Source organism: Pelobates fuscus, chromosome 9, assembly GCF_036172605.1.
Source record: "Pelobates fuscus isolate aPelFus1 chromosome 9, aPelFus1.pri, whole genome shotgun sequence".
NCBI classification, from domain to species: Eukaryota; Metazoa; Chordata; class Amphibia; order Anura; family Pelobatidae; genus Pelobates; species Pelobates fuscus.
The window spans coordinates 24,570,250-24,592,498 of NC_086325.1; the positions used below are offsets into that span (position 1 = coordinate 24,570,250).

General features: G+C 42.5%; 1 protein-coding gene across 1 annotated transcript in view; it reads left to right on the forward strand.

The window, feature by feature from the left end:
• LOC134572541 (protein SPT2 homolog) overlaps positions 1-22,249 on the forward strand; it is a 48,763-nt gene that overhangs the window by 22,036 nt on the left and 4,478 nt on the right. Inside the window, exons 3-8 of the mRNA XM_063431564.1 lie at positions 7,852-7,980; positions 12,379-12,549; positions 13,946-14,116; positions 17,120-17,272; positions 21,255-21,350; positions 21,509-21,655. Of these exons, the coding sequence (XP_063287634.1) occupies positions 7,852-7,980; positions 12,379-12,549; positions 13,946-14,116; positions 17,120-17,272; positions 21,255-21,350; positions 21,509-21,655 (867 nt within the window). The remainder of the gene's footprint in view (positions 1-7,851; positions 7,981-12,378; positions 12,550-13,945; positions 14,117-17,119; positions 17,273-21,254; positions 21,351-21,508; positions 21,656-22,249) is intronic.

Sequence of the window (22,249 nt, forward strand, 5' to 3'; positions counted from 1 at the left end):
GTCCCACTCCCTCCCTCTCGGGCCCGTGCAGGGACATGGTCAGTGGAGGCCCTAATTCTCTCTGCTTCTTTCTATGAGGTGTGTTGTATGGGGGGCCCTTGACGTATATGGCCGGGGAGACTGATCGTTCGGCAGATAAGCGACTCCTATAGTGAGCCGCAGAAACAGTTTATGTACATATGATAAACATGGCAAGGTACGGTGTTTGCCTGAGAGATAAACCCCTCCTATCCTGTGCGTGAGAGACAATTTATATACAGATTATGCAAATTGCTAGTTAAGACGGTAACGTGAGAGTTTACTATCCCTATTCTGCGCTACATAAACCGTTAAAGTACCGAATATGGATATCGGTAAGTAAGGTGATAACATGAGAAATATACAATTCCTATACCGTGTAACAGAAACAACGAACGGACAAAGTATGCACATTTCTAGGTAAAATGATAACAGGGGGAATAAACCGCTCTTGTTCGGTGCTATGGTAGCAGATAGGGAACATGTTGGTTACCGTGCTAAGTAAGATGATGGCTTAACGGATTAAATAAACATCTCCTAACCTGTGCATGAAAGACAATTGATATACAGATTATGCAAGTTGCTAGGTAATACGGTAACATGAGAGCTAACAGTTCCTATTCTGCGCAACATAAACAGTGTATGAGCCTAATCTGGGTCTCTGTAAGTAAGGTGATAGCATGAGATATATACAGTTCCTTTACCATGTAACTGAAACAACGTATGGGCAAGGCATGCATATTTCTAGGTAGAATGATATCAGGGGAGATAAACCGACCTTGGTCGGTGCTAAGTTGGCCGCTAGGGAACATGGTAGTCACCGTGCACGGTAAGGTGTTGGCTTAGCGGATGAGTCGCACCGTTCAGGTGCAACATGAACATCACAGGCATACATTATACATAATCTTTCCATAAGTCCCCCAGAGACGCAGTCACCCCGCTCCTCGTCCAGACCAGCCACCGTATGCTGTTGGTAGGCGACATAGCCTGGGTTTGGGTCTGCGGTGCAGGGTGGGTGCGTGTCGTTCCACCCACTAACCTCCCTCCCCGTCTGACACTCTCTCCTCCCGGACCCCACGTGGTCCCTATGGCGCCTATTCCTTATACAACGACAGGTAGGATATTCAAACCTCTATGTGAGCCCGTGGACCTGTCGTCCTCTCTCGGGGGAGACCTAAGGTCTTGTGTCCAACAGTACTTTATATATACGTGAAATTGTCCGGGAACCGTCTCATAAACAGCAGTCCTCAGGGGTATCTCAGTCCCACACCCCGTCCCCCGCCCAAACCTCTCTCTCTTCCCGGGGGTGGAGATACGATCTGTGTTGGGTGATTCCGGTGATGTCTGGCTTGTGTTGCTAATACCCCCCCTGAGCCCCCTCCCAAATCATCTAATGGAACCCACGGGCCTACGGGGTAGCAGTGGTTTGGTGTGGTGAGGGGGGTGGTACATACCCTGGCGGGATTGTCTCAGTGTCCTTCGGCCGCCATACGTCCTGTGGGTTCCTGGTGAGGTGTGGATCACCTGGGTCCCTCTCAGGAATCATCCGTGGAGTGTCAGGAGTAGAAACAAAGGTGGAAAAAAAAAAAGGGGGGGGGGGGGGGGGAGATAGAACACCGCTTGGGTGTTCAGCCGAGCGGGGCTTCCGTGCCTCCGGGGGGGGGTCTCGTTACTTTTACTCCTCAGGGGCCACTGGGCCTCCTCTGCGTTGGTTCGGCCTTGAAGTTGCACCTTCACGTAGGATGTCAGCCGGAGCATTCGGGCCGGTGGTTCTGGCCGGAGGGAAGTCCAAGATCCAGTTTGCCACGTGTACGTCGGGCAGATCAAGGGCCCGTAGGAAGCGAGGGATCTCGTTCGGCCATCTCAAGGTATGCCAGCGGTTTCCCGCCCGGGCCTGCAGACTGAACGGGAATCCCCATTTGTATGGGATCCTCTTCTCCTGCAGAATAGAGGTGATTGGTTTCAGGGCTCGCCTAGCATCTAAGGTGAGGGTGGATAGGTCGTGGAACAGCGTTATCTGTGCTTCTTGGTAGCGAAGTGAGCGCTGGGTCCGAGCCGCTCTCATGATTGCCTCCTTCAGTTGGAATGATCGGAGGCAGCAAATTAGGTCTCTAGGCTGGCCGTCGGGGCGCGGAGCTCTGAGCGCCCGATGGGCTCTTTCAATGCCAAAGTCCGGCGGTGCTTCAGCTTCGAGGATTTGGGTAAAGAGGCCCTCAAGCAGTTCCTTGGGTGTTTCATCGTCCGACTCCGGGACTCCCCTGACTCGGATATTACAGCGCCGGCTCCTGTTTTCCAGGTCTTCAACCTGGCGCCTCAGATCCAGCAAGATGTTGCCCTGCCTCGTGGCCGCTAGTTCTGCCGTACGTTGATGTTGTGAGGCTTGCAACTGGTGTTCTTCCAGGTTGTCTACTCTTTGTTCCAGAAGAGTAAGGTCTTGCCTGACCGCTGCAACTTCTTCCCGGATGGCGGTTCGGAGTTCGGCCACAAGGTCCGACTTGTCCCTGCGTGTCAGCATATTGGCTGCTATCTCGGCCAGGTCAGCGGAGAGCTTAGTCAAGGCGTCTCCAGGGGGTCCTCGGGTAGGGGATCCTCGTGGGGAGCCCGCGTAGCTACTCGAGCTCGGGGATGTGGGCGCCATTTTGCCGGTGCCGCATGGCACGGACCGCGGAATCGGTGAGGACAGGTACTCGTCCATCGGACCCGCGGGAGGTCCCGTGGGGGGGTTTGCCGGACCGGGAGTGGCCCCACGCTTGGTTCTCCCCATCAATATAGGGGGATATTAGGCTTAGATTCGGTGCTTCGGCGGATCGGGGCCTAGGAGCTCAGCGTGTCTGCGTCCTACTTCATGCTCAGCCGAGCCACGCCCCCCTTTTTAATTTTTTATAGTAGCTTTCTATAGACATTTATAGACATTTTTATAAAAGTAATTTTTTAGGATGTTTTTTAGTAATTTTAAGTTATTGTATTGTCATCTCTTTCTAATTATCTTATAAGATACTGAATTCTATGTATCCTCACAATATCACTCTATAGTCTTTGAACTTTTAAGAAAAAAAGGGGAAAGAGAAATCCGTTGTTTAGCGGATATACCACTTGGAAAGCTTTTTCCCTAAATTGTATAATTAGTTTCTGATTTTGTTAAAAGAGAATTCACTTAAATTACTACTGAGTATCTAGATGGAAGCTGTGGATACATATCTCCATCATAAGTGATTATACAATAAATAATTGTTTTCTCATTTTGTGTCTTGCAATTGGGAATAATAAGCCTTGCACTTTAACCAACAATATTTTTCTCTATAAATTTTTCTCTATACATTTTCTATATGTAGTTTTTAGCTTTAAATATGTAGTTATATAATAATTTTTTAGATCTTCTGATAGATATATAATGGATTTTAAGAAGGTATATTCTATGTACACCGCACATTGCACTTTTGTTACACAATTGGGTGTTAAACAGATGAGGTGAATATAACTATACGATGCATCTAGTTAACCATGTATTTGTGCTGGAATTATATGTATATATTTATTGAATATTTGCATTTGAGGTTTTTTAATTTCTCCTTTATTTCTTTCACTCCTTCCTTTTATTATAATGTTTGGAGTTTATGTGTATACTCCTGGACTTAATTGAAATGGACTGCTCCAAATTAACTAATTAGTTAGCCTATATAAAGAAAGACCCAAGGAACGTGGATTATGCTTGAAAAAGCCCCGTGGGAGGGGAGAAATGCATTGCATCTGAACAATCCGGAAGTTTTTGCACCTACACCGTGTATCCGTGTATCCATGAGGATTGAGCTGCGAGGAGGACACTCTGATTATAGACCTTCTCTCTCTTTCTCGGACTATCGGTAGCAGGTTGCAGGAGACTGGTGTTTTATATCTTTTTATGCATTGGTAATAAAGAAATTCTTGGTTTACACATATCCGGATTGGCCCACGTTCTTTCTACACTGAGTGGATCCCACGATCACTGGGGGCTGATCCTCCCTGGAGCCTGATAGTTTGGGGTGGTACCACAACCACTCCACCATTGTGAGTGAGATACCTATTTATTTATTGTTAATTTTGCACTGTACAAACATATTGCACTAGGTGTTGTATTATTTGTATTACAGAGCCGTGTATTATTTGTTCCAGAAGCTCTGCAAGTATATCAGTCCTTTTTTTATTTATATTGGATATCCCTTGTCTGCACATATATGCACTTTGGCACTCCACATATTGTGTAAATTTCTTAAAGCACTATAGCACTTTGGTATTATTGCATTGTAATCAAATGTGTTATATGCCCTTCAGATTTTTTAGGTGTGATTAACACTGTATTTTATTTATTGTAAGCGCACTCACTATTCCTTATTACCTATTTAGCACACAAACTTATAACAAAGAACTTCTCATGTGTATTTTGTAAAGTTGGTGTGTGCTATTCCTGTACAAAGTTTTATTTTGTGTTCAGTTACACCTGCTGAGTAAAATGACACCCCCATTGTATGTCTTTGGCACTATTTTGTGAAGCTACAGTGCCATATAGGAGACCTGTCCTTTTCAGTATTCACAGTAGAATTTTGAGAGACGGATTTAAGGAGCCTATGCTTCCATTTGGGGTATTATAACAGTTTGACTGTTCATAAAAACCCCACAAAGGCCTACCATTTGTAAAAGTAGACACTCCAGGGTATATCATAAGGTGCATATTGTGCCTCAGCATGCCCCCATTTTTTCACCAATATATGCCAAAGTATGTGGTAAAAAATAATTTGGGGCATTCTTTTACATACGGATTGCATTTTTGCTGGGCATTTTGTATATTTCATATGTGCCACTAAGTTCAAAACCTCCAAATTATGCTCAGCTAAGTCTTCTGGGTAAAAAGACATCCCCAATGAATGTCTTTGGCACTATTTTGTGAAGCTAGAGTGCCATATAAGAGACCAAGCCATATCGGTTTTTACAGAACTTTGAATTTTGACGCTGGGCCTATGTGCAATTTCCAAGCATCTCCGCAGGTTTTAAATTCAAACTACCCCACAAAGGCCTACCATTTCTTAAAGGTAGACACCCCAGGGTATTTCAAAAGGCATATTTTGAACCTTAGCGTGGGATCATTTTTCTGCTAGCTTGTACCATTTTGCAAACCTTATGTGTACCACCACTGTGTACCACCACTCTATAATACTTTATATCTTGCTCAGCTATGTCGGCTGAGTACAAAAATACCCCCGTATGTACCTTTGCCAGGTATATGTGGACATCGGAGGGGCACATTTGGGACACAGCCATTCCATTTTTTTTTCAAACTTTAAATTTTTACGCTGTGCCCATGTCCCATTTTAGAGTATTTTACCAGGCTATATAATCCAAATACATAAAGCCATACCATTTCTTAAAGAAGACATCCCAGGGTATTTCAAAAGGCATATTTTGAACCTTAGCGTGGGATCATTTTTCCGCTAGCTTGTACCAGGTGTAGTGGTAATGAGCGTTATTAAATGTATTTTTAACTTTTTAAAACTTTTTTTACTTTTTAAAACTATTTTTTAAACTTTTGTTTTGCTTATTAATTTTTTTAAAGTTTCCTAAACTTTCGTAAAACGTTTTTTTCAGATTTAACATTTTTCTAAGCTTTTTTTTTTTACCGTTAACCCCTAACTAGCAGTAAGCAGCACTAACAGTAAATTCCCCATTTTCCCATAACTCCCACCCACCCCAGCTAGTAAAATATATATTTAATTATACAATATTTAAATTAGTTAATTAAATAAATTTAACCCCTGAGGGTTAAAAAAATAAATTAAAGTTAATCGTCAGGGGTTAAAAAAAAATTAGATCACAGTATAATACTGTGATCTGTATTTTGATCACCGTAGGCAGTGATCGACTGGCAGGGAAGGGGTTAATTTTTATTTGGACTGGGTAAAGGGTTTATTTTTTTTTTATTTTTTACTTAAACGTTATTAACTTTTTTTTTTACTTAATTTTTTAACTTTTTAAAGCTTATTTTAAAACTTTTTTTTAACGTTAACCCCTAGTTAGCCTAACACTAAATCCCCCAATTCCCCACTAACTTCCACCCTCCCCAGCTAGCTAAATTTATAATTTTAAAATATTTAAATTAATTAATAAAATAAATTTAACCCCTGAGGGTTAAAAAAAAAAAAGAATTAACCCTCAGGGGTTAAAAAAAAATCCGATCATAGTAAAATGCAAACCCTGCCAATTGATCACTGTAGTCAGTGATCAATTGGCAGGGAAGGGGTTAATTTTTATTAAAATGGGTAAAGGGGGGTGGGATTTTAATTTAACTTTTTTTTTTTTTTACACACAGGGGGCAGGATCAGCACTGATCCGTCTCCCTGCACTTCACAGTGAACCCGGAAGTGCAGGGAGGCGGAGGTGAGTATACAGAGCACATGTGCCCGCTCTGACATGCTGTCAGAGCGGGCACATGTGCTGGGACAGCCCGATCCGGTGCTCCTGGTCTGCCTCTAAGGCAGAGGCAGACCGGAGCACCATTAACCCCACGATCGCCGCGATTGCGGCGATCTGGGGTTAATTTTACCGCGTGACGGACAAGGTCCGTCACCCGTCGTTAAGGGTATCCCCAGGATGACGGACCTCATCCGTCACCCGTCCTGAAGGGGTTAAAGAATCACTCCACACACCACGCACTGCAGCTTGCTGGAGTACTTTCTGTGTATGGAATATCCCACCCTAATGGCACTTTATAAAAGTGCCTATTTCACTGTGAAATCAACACCTTTTTTTTATATTTAAAGGACCATTATAGGCACCCAGACAACTTTAGCTCAATGAAGTGGCCTGAGTGCCAGGTTCCCCTGGTTTTAACCCTGCAGCTGTAAACATAGCAGTTTCAGAGAAACTGCTATGTTTACATTGAAGGGTTAATCCAGCCTCTAATGTTGTCTCCCTGACTGCCATTAGAGGCCGCTTCAACGATTTTCAGTGAGAAAATCTCACTGACTCTGGACTCCGTGAGGATTGAGTAATGCTTTCCTATGGGTGGATTTGAACGCGCCCGTCTGGCTGTGCATGCGCATTCGGCTCCACTCGGGAGCTGACGTCGGCAGGGGGAGGAGAGGTCACAAGCACCGAGGGAGCCCGGTGCTGGATTAAGGCAAGTGGCTGAAGGTGTTTTAACCCATTCAGCGCCTGGGGAGGAGGGGACCAATTAACCCTATAGTGCCAGGAAAACTGGTTTGTTTTCCTGAAACTTTAGGACCCCTTTAAGAAACATTTACCTGGCTGTCAAACAACCATGGAGATTTTCTTCCTCCTTATGTTAGCTCCGCTGAGCTAGTAGAAGTGGCAGGTGTGTCTGTCTTCTCCCATGAGTCAGTGTGAGCGCCCACGCACACCTACGGGGCTCTGTTTTACCTGACTGCTTCTTCCACACCCCACATCTCCTGTGTTCCCTCTCTCATTCGTCCACGGAGGTGTACATGCGCTCCCCTATATACTTTTTGTGAGCAGGGTTGTGTGAATCAGTCTTTCACGCTTCCAACCAAACAAGACCCACTGTTTGACACACACAATCTGTCCAATCCTTTGGACAGACCGTTAAAACTATTGTGGTTAACTTTACTGTAAAACAATACAATATACTTGTATTTCATGTTAATTAACAAGTCACTTGTCCACTTTCCCCTTTAAAATTTATTTGCTGCTCTATAGCTTAAGTTGTTTTTCCTCCATGTAGAAATAAATATATTTTGACCTATATTTTCTTGTAAACAATTTGAACTCCACTGGCTTTTTAGTCCTTCAAAAATCTCTTTACACAATGCACTCCAACCTCCTCAGACACAGAGAGTTTGCAATGAGGATGATCAGAGGGACCAGGAAAACCCCCCGGCACACGCAGCCAAGGAGAGTACATCCCACAGAAGGCGGAAGAAAGGAAGCAAGGACAAGCCCTTGACCAGTGTAATGGTAAGAGTATAAATGTCGGTGTCTCTTCTCCCCCTTTCTCAATAGTTCCAATTTCTTGATAGTTCCCATGTCTTTGCTTTCCCATTTATACTTTTCTCTCCCTTCTTTTTTCCTTTTCACACCTTCCACACTTTTCTCTCCACATTCGCTATTCTTCATCTCTTGTTCCAGCAGTAATAAACCTCTGCTTTAATAACCGATTTTACACATTCTTCCTTCCATTCTATCTTCGTCTTTAGGTTGAAGTGGTGCACATTGTATGTGTGTTCACACATGGCAGAAGTGCAACCTGATCCATAGATCTTGTTTTATTTTTATAACACAGGGCTTGTATCCAAGCTTGTCAGGATAAAAAGCAGCTGTTAAGCATTGACAATACCAACAGCTGGTAGATGTTTGCGACAAAAGTGTTCCACGGTGTACTCCAATTATTTGGACAGACAGTTACAACTATTGTGGTTAACTTTACTGTAAAACGCGGTGGGGCCTGACCGCCATGCTGACAGGTCGCATGGCACAGAGGCTCCTGCTGAGTTCAAGTTAAATGGCTGCTGTACTGTACTTACTGCCCATAATCAGACGGAGTAGTCCGCTAATGTGCACAGGAGAAGGTTGGCGCCACCATAGAATCCAAGATCGGGAGTTTTGGGGCTCCTGCGGTACGAAACTTTGGAGCCCATTGGGCCAGGGGGGTTATTCCGGTTCCCACTGGAGGGAGCCGATGCTTAGCAACATACATCAGCGGGGAGCGCTTGGCACATGGGCCCATGTGCTTTGACAACAACATGGTGGCCTCAGAGTACACATGGGGCGCGATCACACTCACTGCTCGCAGGCTGCATTAAAAGCAGAGACATTTCACTTTGAGACCCTGCATTATTGCAGCGTAACTCTTTTATAACCAGATGGAGTAATCTTTGCTTACCTAGCTTCCGTACCCAGAACCTAGGCCTGGTCCCCATGACTGCCTTCCTGGGCCTTGAGCGCCTAGAGGACATTCCTTGAACCGCAGCCCTAATCCTGGATGGAACACACTTGCCAGGAATCAAGTTGTCTGCCATAAATGGCACCGAAACCGAGGGTGCAAGCAGTCGGCTCAAACGGCGCCCGGGGCTGGCAAAGTGGCACTTACTGGACTTACCCTCTCATCAAGATCCAGCTCTCACTAAACACATGTCGGAGGCAGGAAAACCAAGTCCGGTGGATCCGGCAAGCCTGACCGCATACCGTCTCCAGCAGCTTGGAGGAGCTGGGCCCGGGGGAGCAGCGTGACTTTCCCAACAAGACTTAAGTTGTGTTTTTTTATTTTTGTTTTTTTTTCGTTCACTTCAGCTGAACTTGTTACTATCTTGATTACACCAATTTGTTTTTCTTAAAGCGTGCACTCCAGCATATTGATGAGCATCTTTAATGTTCTGGTTATTAATATCTGTGCTCTCAGTTAAATTTACATCGTAAAATACACAGCGTTAATATTATATATTGTAATTGCCCATTTACTCGACACAGCTACTTTGTACAGAGATAGCATGTCAGCGTTTATCGGCTAGCACAGCTCATGTAGAAAAAGGGGACTACAGTGCATTCCATGCTTACAGATGCAATATCATAGCCCCCATGCCCATTAGTACGGTTAAATATCTAAGATGATCGTGCCTGCCTAGTCGGCCTGTATCGCATATAAAACGGAACAAATTAGTTTGTTTCGATCAGGAGTTATCTGCATGTTGTATTCCGGCATATAATCATATGTACTAACTGTTATTTATTTCTTTTGTACTGTATTAACTATGCCTCAATGAAAAATTTGACCAAAAATAAACGTTACTGTGAAACAATACAATATACTATGCCTTGGTAGATAACGATTTCATGTTGGCATCCCCTCACAGATCTTGAAACTCAAGTGATACTACCACCAAGCATTTTACTACATAGCACATTGAATGTGCATAAAGTAAACGGTGTATTTCTAAATTCAATGCTGTATCAACTCCATCAGGGCCTGTAGTGTGCGATTGCACACCTCTAAGGCTGGCCCAGAATTTGCCACTCTCATTTGGTTAACGACCACTGTCTGTTTTCTATCTGCCTATTCTTTAGTTTTCATCAAACTGTTAATCATATTCAAGTTGTACAATGGAAACTGTCACACTACATCATTGTGACAACAAATGAACCATGCCTATAGTGCAGTGTTGGGGGTACACACATTTCTAAACCTCTGTTGAAGGCAGCTACCAAACCGTTTTTAGGTGTTTGTGCAACTGGGAAGTATGGATAAACTTGTCATCCGCTACCTGCATGCTACATGTAGAAACAAGCTACAATGGTGTATTGTGGCATTCAAAAAGACTGCAAACCTTCATAAAACGCCTATCAAGTTTTACCGTACATAATTTTCTGTACTCATCCTGATGGATATGGACAATCTCTAAGCATTAACATCCCCTGATTGTTCTCTCCTTCTATACTTTATATAATCTTTCTCAATCTACTTTTTGGCAGATACAAAATCTTATATCACCATGATTCACTGCTGAAATGTATACCATGTTTGTGTTTGTCGGTCATTTGTACAAACTAAAAGTGTAATAGAAACATTTATCCTCATTTAGCCGGGGGGCGGGGCTGGGCGGCCATGCCGACAGGCTGCAGGTCACTGGAGCTCCTGCTGAGTCAGGCTAATTTTGGGGGAAATACCCACCTTATGCTGCATGAGAGCTCTGGAGGTTCGGGGAATGGAGTCCTGCATTGTCCCGGTGTAGCTGGAGCACCTGTTACCGGGTGACTCTAGGTCCTGGAGAGACATTTTGGGGCTTGAGACCAGAGGCCTACCCAGGAGGAGAGCGGGGCGGACGGCCGCTGCCTCGCATTCCAATCTGGCTACTGTGTTATAGCTGGCGTCCTCCCGGTCTCGTTCCCCCCCCCCCTCTGGGCTGGCGGGGGTTATCCCGGCCCCCACCAGGCAAGATGTCATCAACACCCAACTACAGGGCGACTAAACATCGAAGGTAAACGGCTCCCACGGGGCCTCCTTAAAATGGCCGACGGTGGCTTAACAACTCCACCAGCCTAAACATGGAGAACCCCCTAGGGCGCACAGAAGCAGACTGCTCCACCACAATACGCCTAACCAGCGCTCCCTATCACCAGGACCAGAGACTAACCAAGGGGGTGTACCCAGAGAAGGCATACCCAAGCATCGACCCTAATACAACGCAGCCTGCACCTGAACACAGCGGCTTAAGTGGCACCGCGTTTGCACCCACCAGACGACCGGGAGACCCAGCAATCCGCAACCACGGTGCCCTCTGGCAAGCCTTTGGGACTCAGAGGACCTTCTCATAGGGACTATCCCCAAGAATGGGAATAAACTGCCTTTCAACATCCCCTATGCAACCAGAGCCGGAGGCGACCCAACATCCCACGATGACTGGCACCTAAGGCACACTCCACGGAACCTACCGACAGTCTCAAAAGCGGTTACTGCGGCTGCATTTTATAATTAAACATACTGCAATGTCATTCATGTTATAATCACCGTTATAAGAAATGCCAGTTTGTTTTTTATGCCCAATTCTGACGATGACATAGTCTACCCTGCTTTGCCTGGTGGTATATTACTTTACTTTTACACTTAATTTAGTTAAGCTTGTTACTATATTATTTTCTAACATGTCAGCAAGTCAATCTGTATTTAAGCCTGTACTTATAACCTTACCTGACACACAAGACTAAAGCTCATGAAAGCGTAACTTAGCATACAAACTACAACTTAACCTTTTTTTTAAATGTACAGATATCTCCATGCCACTAATGTACAAATGCTGTGTATACATCTCCTAACTCTGCCATTGTGGCATGGTCAAACGATCTGTAAATCTCAAGCAACGCTCACCCACTGTTTATATTTTCTCTTACAAATGTAAAAAAGTGCTGTATACTCATATGCCACGTTATGTTTCAACTGTTCGTTACATTACTGCTTGCGACTGCTATTGTGGCTGAACAAGCCTATTGTTATACCATGCACAACAAAAATAAAGAATTAAAAAAAGAAAAACATTTATCCTATTATTATAGAGATCCTACTAGAAAAAAAACTATCCTTTTTAAATATATGAAATAACAAAGTTGACTTCACAACAACAAAAAATAGGAAATGTACACTATAATTATAATGGATCTCAGAATTGTTACTATGTAATATGTGGGGTTAGAAGATTGCCTTGGTGTCCTTTTCAAAACGCATTTTCTATTAAGCGCTAACAAATTACACTTTCTGTATTTGTTGCTAAAACTGTTTTTCTGTTGTGAATAGCCCCTGCCCTTCATTAGAGTGAAGTTATAACCTGAACCCTTGGATGTTGTCTCACTTATTGCAATCTGTTTCAGGCTGCCAGAGCAAGGGATGAAGAATATGAGAGTAAACAGGAATGTGCAACAGCACACCCAGATGAGACTAGCACACCCCAAAAATGTCCAGACACACATGAAGGAACCCCCAGAAGTGGAGGAAGGCCAAAGGGAAGCAAGAACAGGACATTCTCTGGTTCTCCTGAAATAGTGAGTGCTGTCTGTATTTCTCTCTCCTTCACTGTCAGAGCATTTGATTTCATAAGAACCAAATTGCAGAGACATGGGGTTTTGTAATAGGTGTGCACATAATGGAAACCCCAAACTTTTACATTAATATCAAATCCATCATGAAAAATAAGGCTAGTCTTTCTGGTCAGAAAATATTGTCTGTTTTACAAGTGCTAATATCTGAGTAATATAGATATATATAGATAGATAGATAGATACAAAAGCTCTTGCACTCCCACCATTCATCAAATACCTGGTGCTTGGATAGCTTGAAAATATAAACAGAAAAAATACCAGCACTCCTAGGTTTTTTCCAAAACGAAGATTTTCTTTTAACCCCTTAAGGACCAATCTCCTGGAATAAAATGGAATCATGACATGTCACACATGTCATGTGTCCTTAAGGGGTTAATCCAATAACAGAGATCGACGTTTCAGCTCTATTACAGAGCTTTCATCAGGACATTTAACAACAATTAAAACATGAGAAGACTTATATAGGGAGCTAAAATCAAGGTAAGTACTCACTTTTACAGCTGATGCCTATTCCCCATTCCCGCCCGACACGCTCAGGTTGTGTGTTCGTGTACTTCCGGGTCTGAACACGTGATCGGCAATTGCAGAGAGTCCTATTGGACAGGCTTGCCACGTTTCCCGGGTAACCATGGGCATATTACCTCATTGGCTAAACCCCCGTGTACTGGTGCCGTCAGGGCTCAAACTTCATCATAGCCTCGGATTTCCTGCTGCCTATTGCCATGACAACCTGAACGCAACCGGGCTGGTATCTGAGGAGACAATAATCGGAGAAGTAATAAAAGTGGACAGAAACCTGAATACTGTACTTTAACATAAGCAAGCAATTAAATATGGTTTAGAAAAAGTGCATTATCGTGCCAAATAATTTTTCATTAATTCTAAGGAGCTAATTAAGTATAAGCTCATTCAATGTAAGTGAAAGGGTGATTAAAGCTGCAAATCAGCACATATATAATAAAGTGCTTATTGATATATTTCATAGATTCCTAAGCTGTGTCTTTTTTTTATAAATGTTAGTGCTAAAAAAGTTTTTTGTGCAAAAATATTTTTTGGGTAAACAAAGTGCAAGTGCCAAAAAATATTAATTATTAATCATTAACCAATAGGACATCCAACTCGACGTCTGAGGGTTCTTCCAACAATTAATCTTTACTTATCTCCAAAAAATCCTGTTGGTGTCCTTTTCAAAACGCATTTTCTATTAAGCGCTAACAAATTACAGTTTCTCTATTTGTTGCTAAAACTGTTTTTCTGTTGTGAATAGCCCCTGCCCTTCATTAGAGAAGTTATAACCTGAACCCTTGGATGTCGTCTCACTTATTGCAATCTGTTTCAGGCTGCCAGAGCAAGGGATGAAGAATATGAGAGTAAACAGGAATGTGCAACAGCACACCCAGATGAGGCTAGCACACCCCAAAAATGTCCAGACACACCTGAAGGAACCCCCAGAAGTAGAGGAAGGCCAAAAGGAAGCAAGAACAGGACATTCACTGGTTCTCCTGAAATAGTGAGTGCTTTCTGTATTTCTCTCTCCTTCACTGTCAGAGCATTTGACTCAGAAAGCTTGCACTCTGCAGAGTAGCTCTGTAAATCATTGCATTGAAGCCTATTTGTTATATATTTTCATAAGAACCAAATTGCAGAGACATGGGGTTTTGTAATAGGTGTGCACATAATGGAAACCCCAAACTTTTACATTAATATCAAATCCATCATGAAAAATAAGGCTAGTCTTTCTGGTCAGAAAATATTGTCTGTTTTACAAGTGCTAATATCTGAGTTATATATATATATATATATATATATATATATATATACATACATACATACATACATACATACATACATACATACATACATATGCCATTTGGCCTGTATTTGTGGGAGGGGCTTAAATTGGTTCACTCCCCTATATAAGGGACACCCCTTACCTGACTCATATCGCTTGAGGTCAGCATCAGAATGATTTCCTCTTCTGGGTCATCCAGACGCCATTTTACCTGATTACTCCATGAGGTTTTCTAAGCAGTGCTGTGTCAGGAATCCAACCACAGGCCTTTCCGGCCTACCATCTTCTTTCTTCAATCCATCGCCGTGGATGGTGTCCAAGTGACTCACAAACCGTAAGTCGACCCACCCGTTACGCCAGGCATCAGTCCTACGGCACCATGCACGGGTCAGGTCCTCACTTTACGGCTGCATTTTGTCCAAGTCTGTTCTAAAACCATTGCATGTTCATGCATATTATTCGTTTAAACCCCCTACCGGTCTTTGGGTGTACTACAGGCTTAGACATTATATTTCATGTACAATCCAACGAACCACTGCATTTTCACCTACACACTGACCCCTACCAGTCGTTCGGTGTACTACAGGCTTCTTAGACATTATTGCATTTCATGTACAAACCAACAAACCACTGCATTTTTCACCTACACACTGACCCCTGTCGGTCATTCGGTGTACTACAGGCTTGTCAGACATTATTGCATTTCATGTACAAACCAACGACCACCGCATTTTTCACCTATACACTGACCCCTATTGGTCATTTGGTGTACTACAGGCTTCTTAGATGTTTTTTGCATTTTCATGTACAAACCGATAAACCACTGCATTTTCACCTACACACTGACCCCTACCGGTCATTCAGTGTACTACAGGCTTCTCAGACATTATTGCATTTCATGTACAAACCAACGAACCACTGCATTTGCGCCTACACACTGACCCCTACCGGTCATTCGGTGTACTACAGGCTTCTCAGACATTATTGCATTTCATGTACAAACCAACGAACCACTGCATTTGCGCCTACACACTGACCCCTATCAGTCATTTGGTGTACTACAGGCTTCTTAGACGTTTTTGCTTTTCATGTACAAAACAATAAACCACTGCATTTTCACCTACACACTGACCCCTACCGGTCATTCAGTGTACTACAGGCTTCTCAGACATTATTGCATTTCATGTACAAACCAACGAACCACTGCATTTGCGCCTACACACTGACCCCTACCGGTCATTCGGTGTACTACAGGCTTCTCAGACATTATTGCATTTCATGTACAAACCAACGAACCACAGCATTTTCGCCTACATGCTGACCCCTACCGGTCAATCTGTATACTACAGGCTTCTCAGACTTTTTCACTTCATAAGCAAACAAACTAACATGTGACATGTCATGATTCCCTTTTATTCCAGAAGTTTGGTCCTTAACCCCTTAAGGACACATGACGTGTGTGACATGTCATGATTCCCTTTTATTCCAGAAGTTTGGTCCTTAAGGGGTTAAGGGGTTAAAGGGTATTTTTACCATACAATCAGCATTTCTGACCCCTACTGGTCAACAGCAAAACTGTCTTCACATGTCATATACAATTTTCCAGCCAATATAAATTACTCATAAGATTGTTTTAAACATAACCATAAACCATAAATTAAACTCCAGCACGGGCTCAACTTCAGGTTTAATTCACAATAATTTACATTTCACATCAAGACTAACAGTGGTTCTATCAACACTGCCACCTATAGGTCTGTCTAGTACATTGACAATTTTCCTGGGGTTTTACAAACCCCAAAACACTGACACCTATAGGTCAAAAGACAAACAACATTTCACATACCAATCAGTATCCAACTACACTGCCACCTATAGGGCACTCGGCAGATCTCCAGTGCACTTGCATTTTACAACACCATGTTCACTGACCCCTACCATTCAATAAGACATACAACAATTCACATAGCAAGTACTATATCAAACATCTGGTATAAATACATATATTATTACACAGTAGCAGACGCATCTGTATATACTTAACTGGTAATATAGTTCACATACATTTTTCACAGCACGCTGCTCACACAACAGACTTTCCCCTAGCAAGGGGACATACAACATACAAGGTGGGGACAGACCACTTTTTCACTTGTACATACTGCACTTAATGGGTTAAGATTGATACATATTTAATCAGTATGGCTACGATGTTTAATATTTACACATCACGGGACTTTACTTTTCACATATACTGTAAGTATTAAGATAAGCTTGGTCTATGCCACATTTCCTTATGCCATACGGTTTTATCCATTCAGGTTACAGTTACTACTAAAAAACCTATACAGATTGTCAGGTTCAATACCATACTACCAGGTACATACACCTTCTCATGTAGTTATCCATCTCTTACCTTCCCTGAGGCTGAGCAGTAAAAAAAGGGAGGAACAAATCGGAACTGGCCAATACCAAATTGGGATAGGATCCTAATATGGGAAGGCAGGGGGCAATATTAATACAATTACAAATCTTTATTGAAAACCCTTTGGATGTTAGAGGTAGGAAAAACAATTGGAGTACCGACTCACAACTCTTCTACACTTCAGCTCATGTCTTAAATGACTTACATTAAACATTTTGTGGCCTTCCTACCCTGCTTTGTTGTTTGATTTATGTTATTTGTGTATCATTGTAATATTGCTCAGGTAATTTGTTTAGGTGTTCAGAGCCAGAAACGAACAAGATCACAAAAGTTCTCCTCATGAAACGTCGATCTCCAAATCAGAGCATCCGAATGGAGGGGACATTTCTCCTAGGGGAAGAGGACGACCTAAAGGAAGTACGAAAAAGATCTACCCTGCATCCTTGCAGGTGAGGAGAATTCTGAAATTGAAAGTGTCGTGATTACCTTTATAGAAAATAGAAATTTTTTTTTTTTTTATAATTCTTTATTTTTCATACGATAGGTAGAGCAAGTTTAATACAAATTACAGGCTTGCGCAGAAGCCATTCACGAGAATAACATTCTTGGAAATACAATATGTAACATAATCTCACATGATAAGCCTCTTTTGAATCCCTTTGTGCCTTGCCTCCCATCGAGGATTTTGTATTTAATCTAGGCAATGTAGCTTAATAAGGAACCCTAATTCTACACACTCCAGTAACATCTTTAGGCTTCCTCGTTTCTCCAACTGTGTAATCATGCCTGGGTGATGAAAAAATTAAGTAAAGAGAAAACAAAAAAGGAAGAACATCACACTTGTAAACCATGGGGCGAGAATAGACATATGTAAAGAGGTGTGTAATAAGAAGTAAGACCAGAGGAGAGGAGAAAAGTGAAAGAGAGGAGAGAGAAGTAATCTGAGAAAGTGTGAGGGGTTGGGGGGGGAGCGAGGCCATCATAGTCCAGGTCGCCACGGGGTCTCTGTTTTGCTGGTCCCTAACTTTTACGACTCCCCGATCCCGGTCAGTCTCCACTGGAACCCACTAAACTATTGTCCCATGGTTCCCAAATTCTATGGAAAGTCACGGTCGTCCCCTTCAATCTAGCAGTCAGGTCGTCCATGATTCTGCATTCCTGTATTCTGGATATCACCCCTCGAAATTCTGGTCCCTCAGGTGAGAGCCATGCCGTTGCTATTGCTCTGCGTGTGCTTAAAGTTATCGTGTGCACCAGTTTTTGCTCTTTTTTTTTTTTTTTGTCCACCCCTCAATTGATCTATTGAACAGGTAGATCCATGGGTCCATGACCAAAGGTTTGCCAAACGTCTGTTTCAGTAAGTCCTCCACTGATTTCCAAAAGTTGTGTATTTTCGAGCATTCCCACCACATATGGATGTACGTGCCTCGTGTTCTGCAGCCCCTCCAGCAATCGTCTGTATCTATCTTACGCATTTTGTGTAATGTCACTGGAGTAGTATACCACCTGAGGCTTGGTTTTCCATTCCTGCTCCTGGAACGTGACGCATATGGAAGTGTTCTTGTTTGCTTCCCATATCTCCTGCCATTCGATCCCTTCAAGTTCTTCCCCTAGGGCCGCTTCCCATCGATCAGCGTACTTCAATTTACCCCATTCCTTAGTTTCGGTTGCTAATAAGAGCATATAAAAGCGTAATCATACCTTTGGGGGCGTTTCCATCCATACATAATCTCTCGTAAAAAGATAGCTTTCCTTGTGCTGCTGCTTTGATATGGGGTCGTCTAGCGAAGTCTCGTATCTGGACATATCTAAAAAAAAAATCTGCCGGGGTTAAATGGGTACTTTGTTGGAGTTCTTCGAATTGTATGACTTCCCCATTTCTATACAGTTGGTGGAAGAAAATAGAATTTAAAGTGGAACTGCCCCTTACTATTTTGCAGAACCCTGTAACTAAATTAAGGTCAGTTATAGGTTGTGCTAAAAAAAAGTTTTATTTTTGTATTTACATCATGTCCGGCATTTCTGCCCCAGCCTGAGAATAAACGATCTATCTAAACCTCATGGTGCCATGCTTGTAAAAGTCTGCAGTGCTGTAAAATGTTTTGCTGTTTTCAGCAGTGTAACCCAGCCTCATTAGCCACACCCCCTCTCACAGTTCAACATGTTCCTGATTCCCAGTCTCTGAAAGAAAGGTACCTTGAAAAGAGACATGTTATCTAGTGTAATGAATGCTCACCGCACAGACGGCACTGCAGAGACATGGCTACAGCCCATATGTGCTCCTCTCCCTACCTCCCTGTAGTGCAAGGAATACATTCCATTCCAGACTCTGTCAGCCAGCCTCCCTAGCCAGTGTTAACCCCTTCCCCTGCCAGCCATCCTCCCTGCTGCCCAGTGTTAACCCGTCCTCTGCCAGCCATCCTCCCTGCTGCCCAGTGTTAACCCGTCCTCTGCCAGCCATCCTCCCTGCCCAGTGTTAACCCCTCACCTGCCAGCCAATCTCACTACCCAGTGTCAACCCCTTCCCCTGTTAATCAACCCCTCCAGCCCCTGTTAAACTCCAAGTTACCAGCAAAAAGCATGTTATTTGTCTCTTTGCTGAGGTCTTGGAATCCATGCAGGTTTAAGTCATGCTAAGGAACCATATTCAGCGAAGTGTATTGCCAGTGGAACAATCTAGTTAGTATATTTTGTAACAACCAGAGCATACACCCGCAGTGTATCCTGGGCTGCCAATGAGTTTGTTACCAAGCAAACGTAACCTTCAGAAGTTAGCGGTGGAGGTTAAGCAGGCCTAAACTAGTCCACCTTTAGTGCACAGGGCCATATCGTCACACTTACCATCAAGTCTTTAACTTGTTTTTTATTCACCTACTGACTATGCACAATGACTCAACCCCTAGTGTATTTGTGCATGTTCCAACCTCCTTCCACTTATAGGGTTGGGGCAAATGTTGCATAAAATATCAAGTATGTGTTTCTCATACCCTATGGGGAAAGGTTCAAAGGGACATGATGGTCACCAGAACAATTAAAGCTTATTGTATTTGTTCTAGTGATAAAAATCATTCCTTTCAGGCTTTTTACAGAAAACATGGTCTTTTCAGAAAAAATGCAATGTTTACATTACATCCTAGGGATAACTCCACTTGCCACTCCTCTTAGAGCAGGGGTTCCCAACCCAGTGCTCAAGTACCCCATAACAGTCCAGCATTTAGGGATTACCTTGTTGTGTCTAAGGTGTTGTTTTTTTTCTAAATTAGTTTTTCTTATAAACAACTGGGTAATCCCTAAATCCTGGACTGTTAGGGGGTACTTGAGGACTGGGTTAGGAACCACTGCCTTAGAGGCTTTAGAGGTGCTTGCTGGTGCAGTGCTGCACACGGTGCAGTACTGCTATTCATTGTCTCCACCATCTGTATGGAGACGATGAACTTTCCTCATAGAGATACATTGATTCAATTAATCTCTATGAGGAGATACTGATTGGTTAGAGCTGTTTGATTTGTGCTGCCTCTGCCCCTGATCTGCCTGCTTGACAGTCTCAGCCAATCCTATAAGAAAGCACTGTGATTGGCTCACAGGATCAATTCTGATTGTCAGCTGTAAGCAGGCAGATCAGAGGCAGCAGCTGCAGACTTGAATACAAGTAAGATCTTACTATATTTAGGGAGGCAAGGGGGGTGAATGGTGATTTTAACAAGAATACATGTTTGTGTTCCTTTAGTGGGATTCCCTATTCTGAAATCAGCATAGGGATTTCCCAGATTATCATTTTCTAATCAAAACATTTTTGCAATACTTAAAATTTGTAGCAAGTGTCTTTTTTTTTTTTTTTGTTTGTTTTTTTGTGGTTGTAGGGGGCTTTTTTTTCCCTTTTTTTTTCCTCTAACTTATTTTTATTGATTTAAAGCGGTAAATATATGTGTGTGTGTGTGTATGTAGTCAATCAGGAGCACTCTCTTGGATTTTCAAACGGTGTTTAATCAAGTGTTAGTAAATGACATCAACGTTTCGACCCTACAGGGTCTTGATCAAGATAGTAACAACGTGCAAAAATATATCTTGATAAAGACCCTTAGGGTCGAAACATTGATGTGATTTACTAACACTTGATTAAACACCGTTTGAAAATCAAAGAGTGCTCCTGTTTGACTACATTTATCTACTGGCTTGGAAACACCCCGGTAATATTGCTCTTTTTATTTATTTTTTTGGGTTGAGTGCCAGTCTGATATATAGATATATATATATATATATATATATATTCTCCGTGTCATCAGCAAGTGTACGACAAGTAGAATAGAATAACCGGTAATATCGGTATAGGGGGAAACAATTACATACATGTATAGTAAGGTAAGATCATTTTATGTAAGACTGGTAGATATATTTAATGCTAAAACATGTCTAATCTGATATCTTCTGCAGGTTTCAGGAAAGTCCAGTGGGGATGGTGCCCCAAAACGTTCGAGAGGTAGACCAAAAGGAAGTCCAAATAAAAAACCTTCAAGGGCTGCTTTAATGGTAATGGCTTAATTTTAAAAAAATTAAGGTTCTCTGGTCATATTTTATCGGGGAAATGTTTGCTTCATTCTTCAGCATGCACTTCTTTTCTTGAAACCATAATTCATAACTACATTGCTCTCTTTATTCATATTCTCACAACCTGATCTTCATAACAGTTGAAATATGGAATCCCAAAGTTGGGGAGAGGAAGACCCAAAAAGTTACTGGCAACAAATGGAGCAGTGACTCCGAAACGAGGAGTGATTCCGAAACGAGGCCGGGGTAGACCAAAAGGTGCTGTGAAGTCCCCATCGACCACGAAGGTGAGACAACTTACAATGGAAATCATGATTTCTGGGGTGACATTGAGAACTGAAATATCTTGCCCTCTGTGACTGGCTATAGAGAGAGAAACTGCATTGTCCAGATTGGTCTTTTAATTATCCCGTTATTGGTTTTAAAAAGAAGAATCATTGCAATAAAGTTAAACAGAAGAATCTAGAAGTAACTAGCTTTTCTGACATGTAAGGCAGTAACAAATATTTACAAAACACAAGGATGCACAGCAATCCACAATAAGAAATATGAAATCTTTATTCTGTATAAATAAACAGATCACAAACCTAAAGTGTAAGGCTAAATAAACACAGCCGTCCACGTGTCACAGGAACCCCCTAGTATTTTGGCACCCACTGTTTCCTTTCTCAAGGGAATGTTACTATCCGTTGTTTATACAGAATGAAGATTATTTAAGATTACTTAGTGTTGATTTCTGTGCATCCTTGTATTTTGTAATTAATTTTGGTTTTGACACGGGGGGGGGGGGGGGGGGGGAGAGAGTATCTCATTTCGATTGCATCCGTTCTTATTTACTTTTGAACTATTATTACCTTTGTATGCTTTATTATATGGAAAAG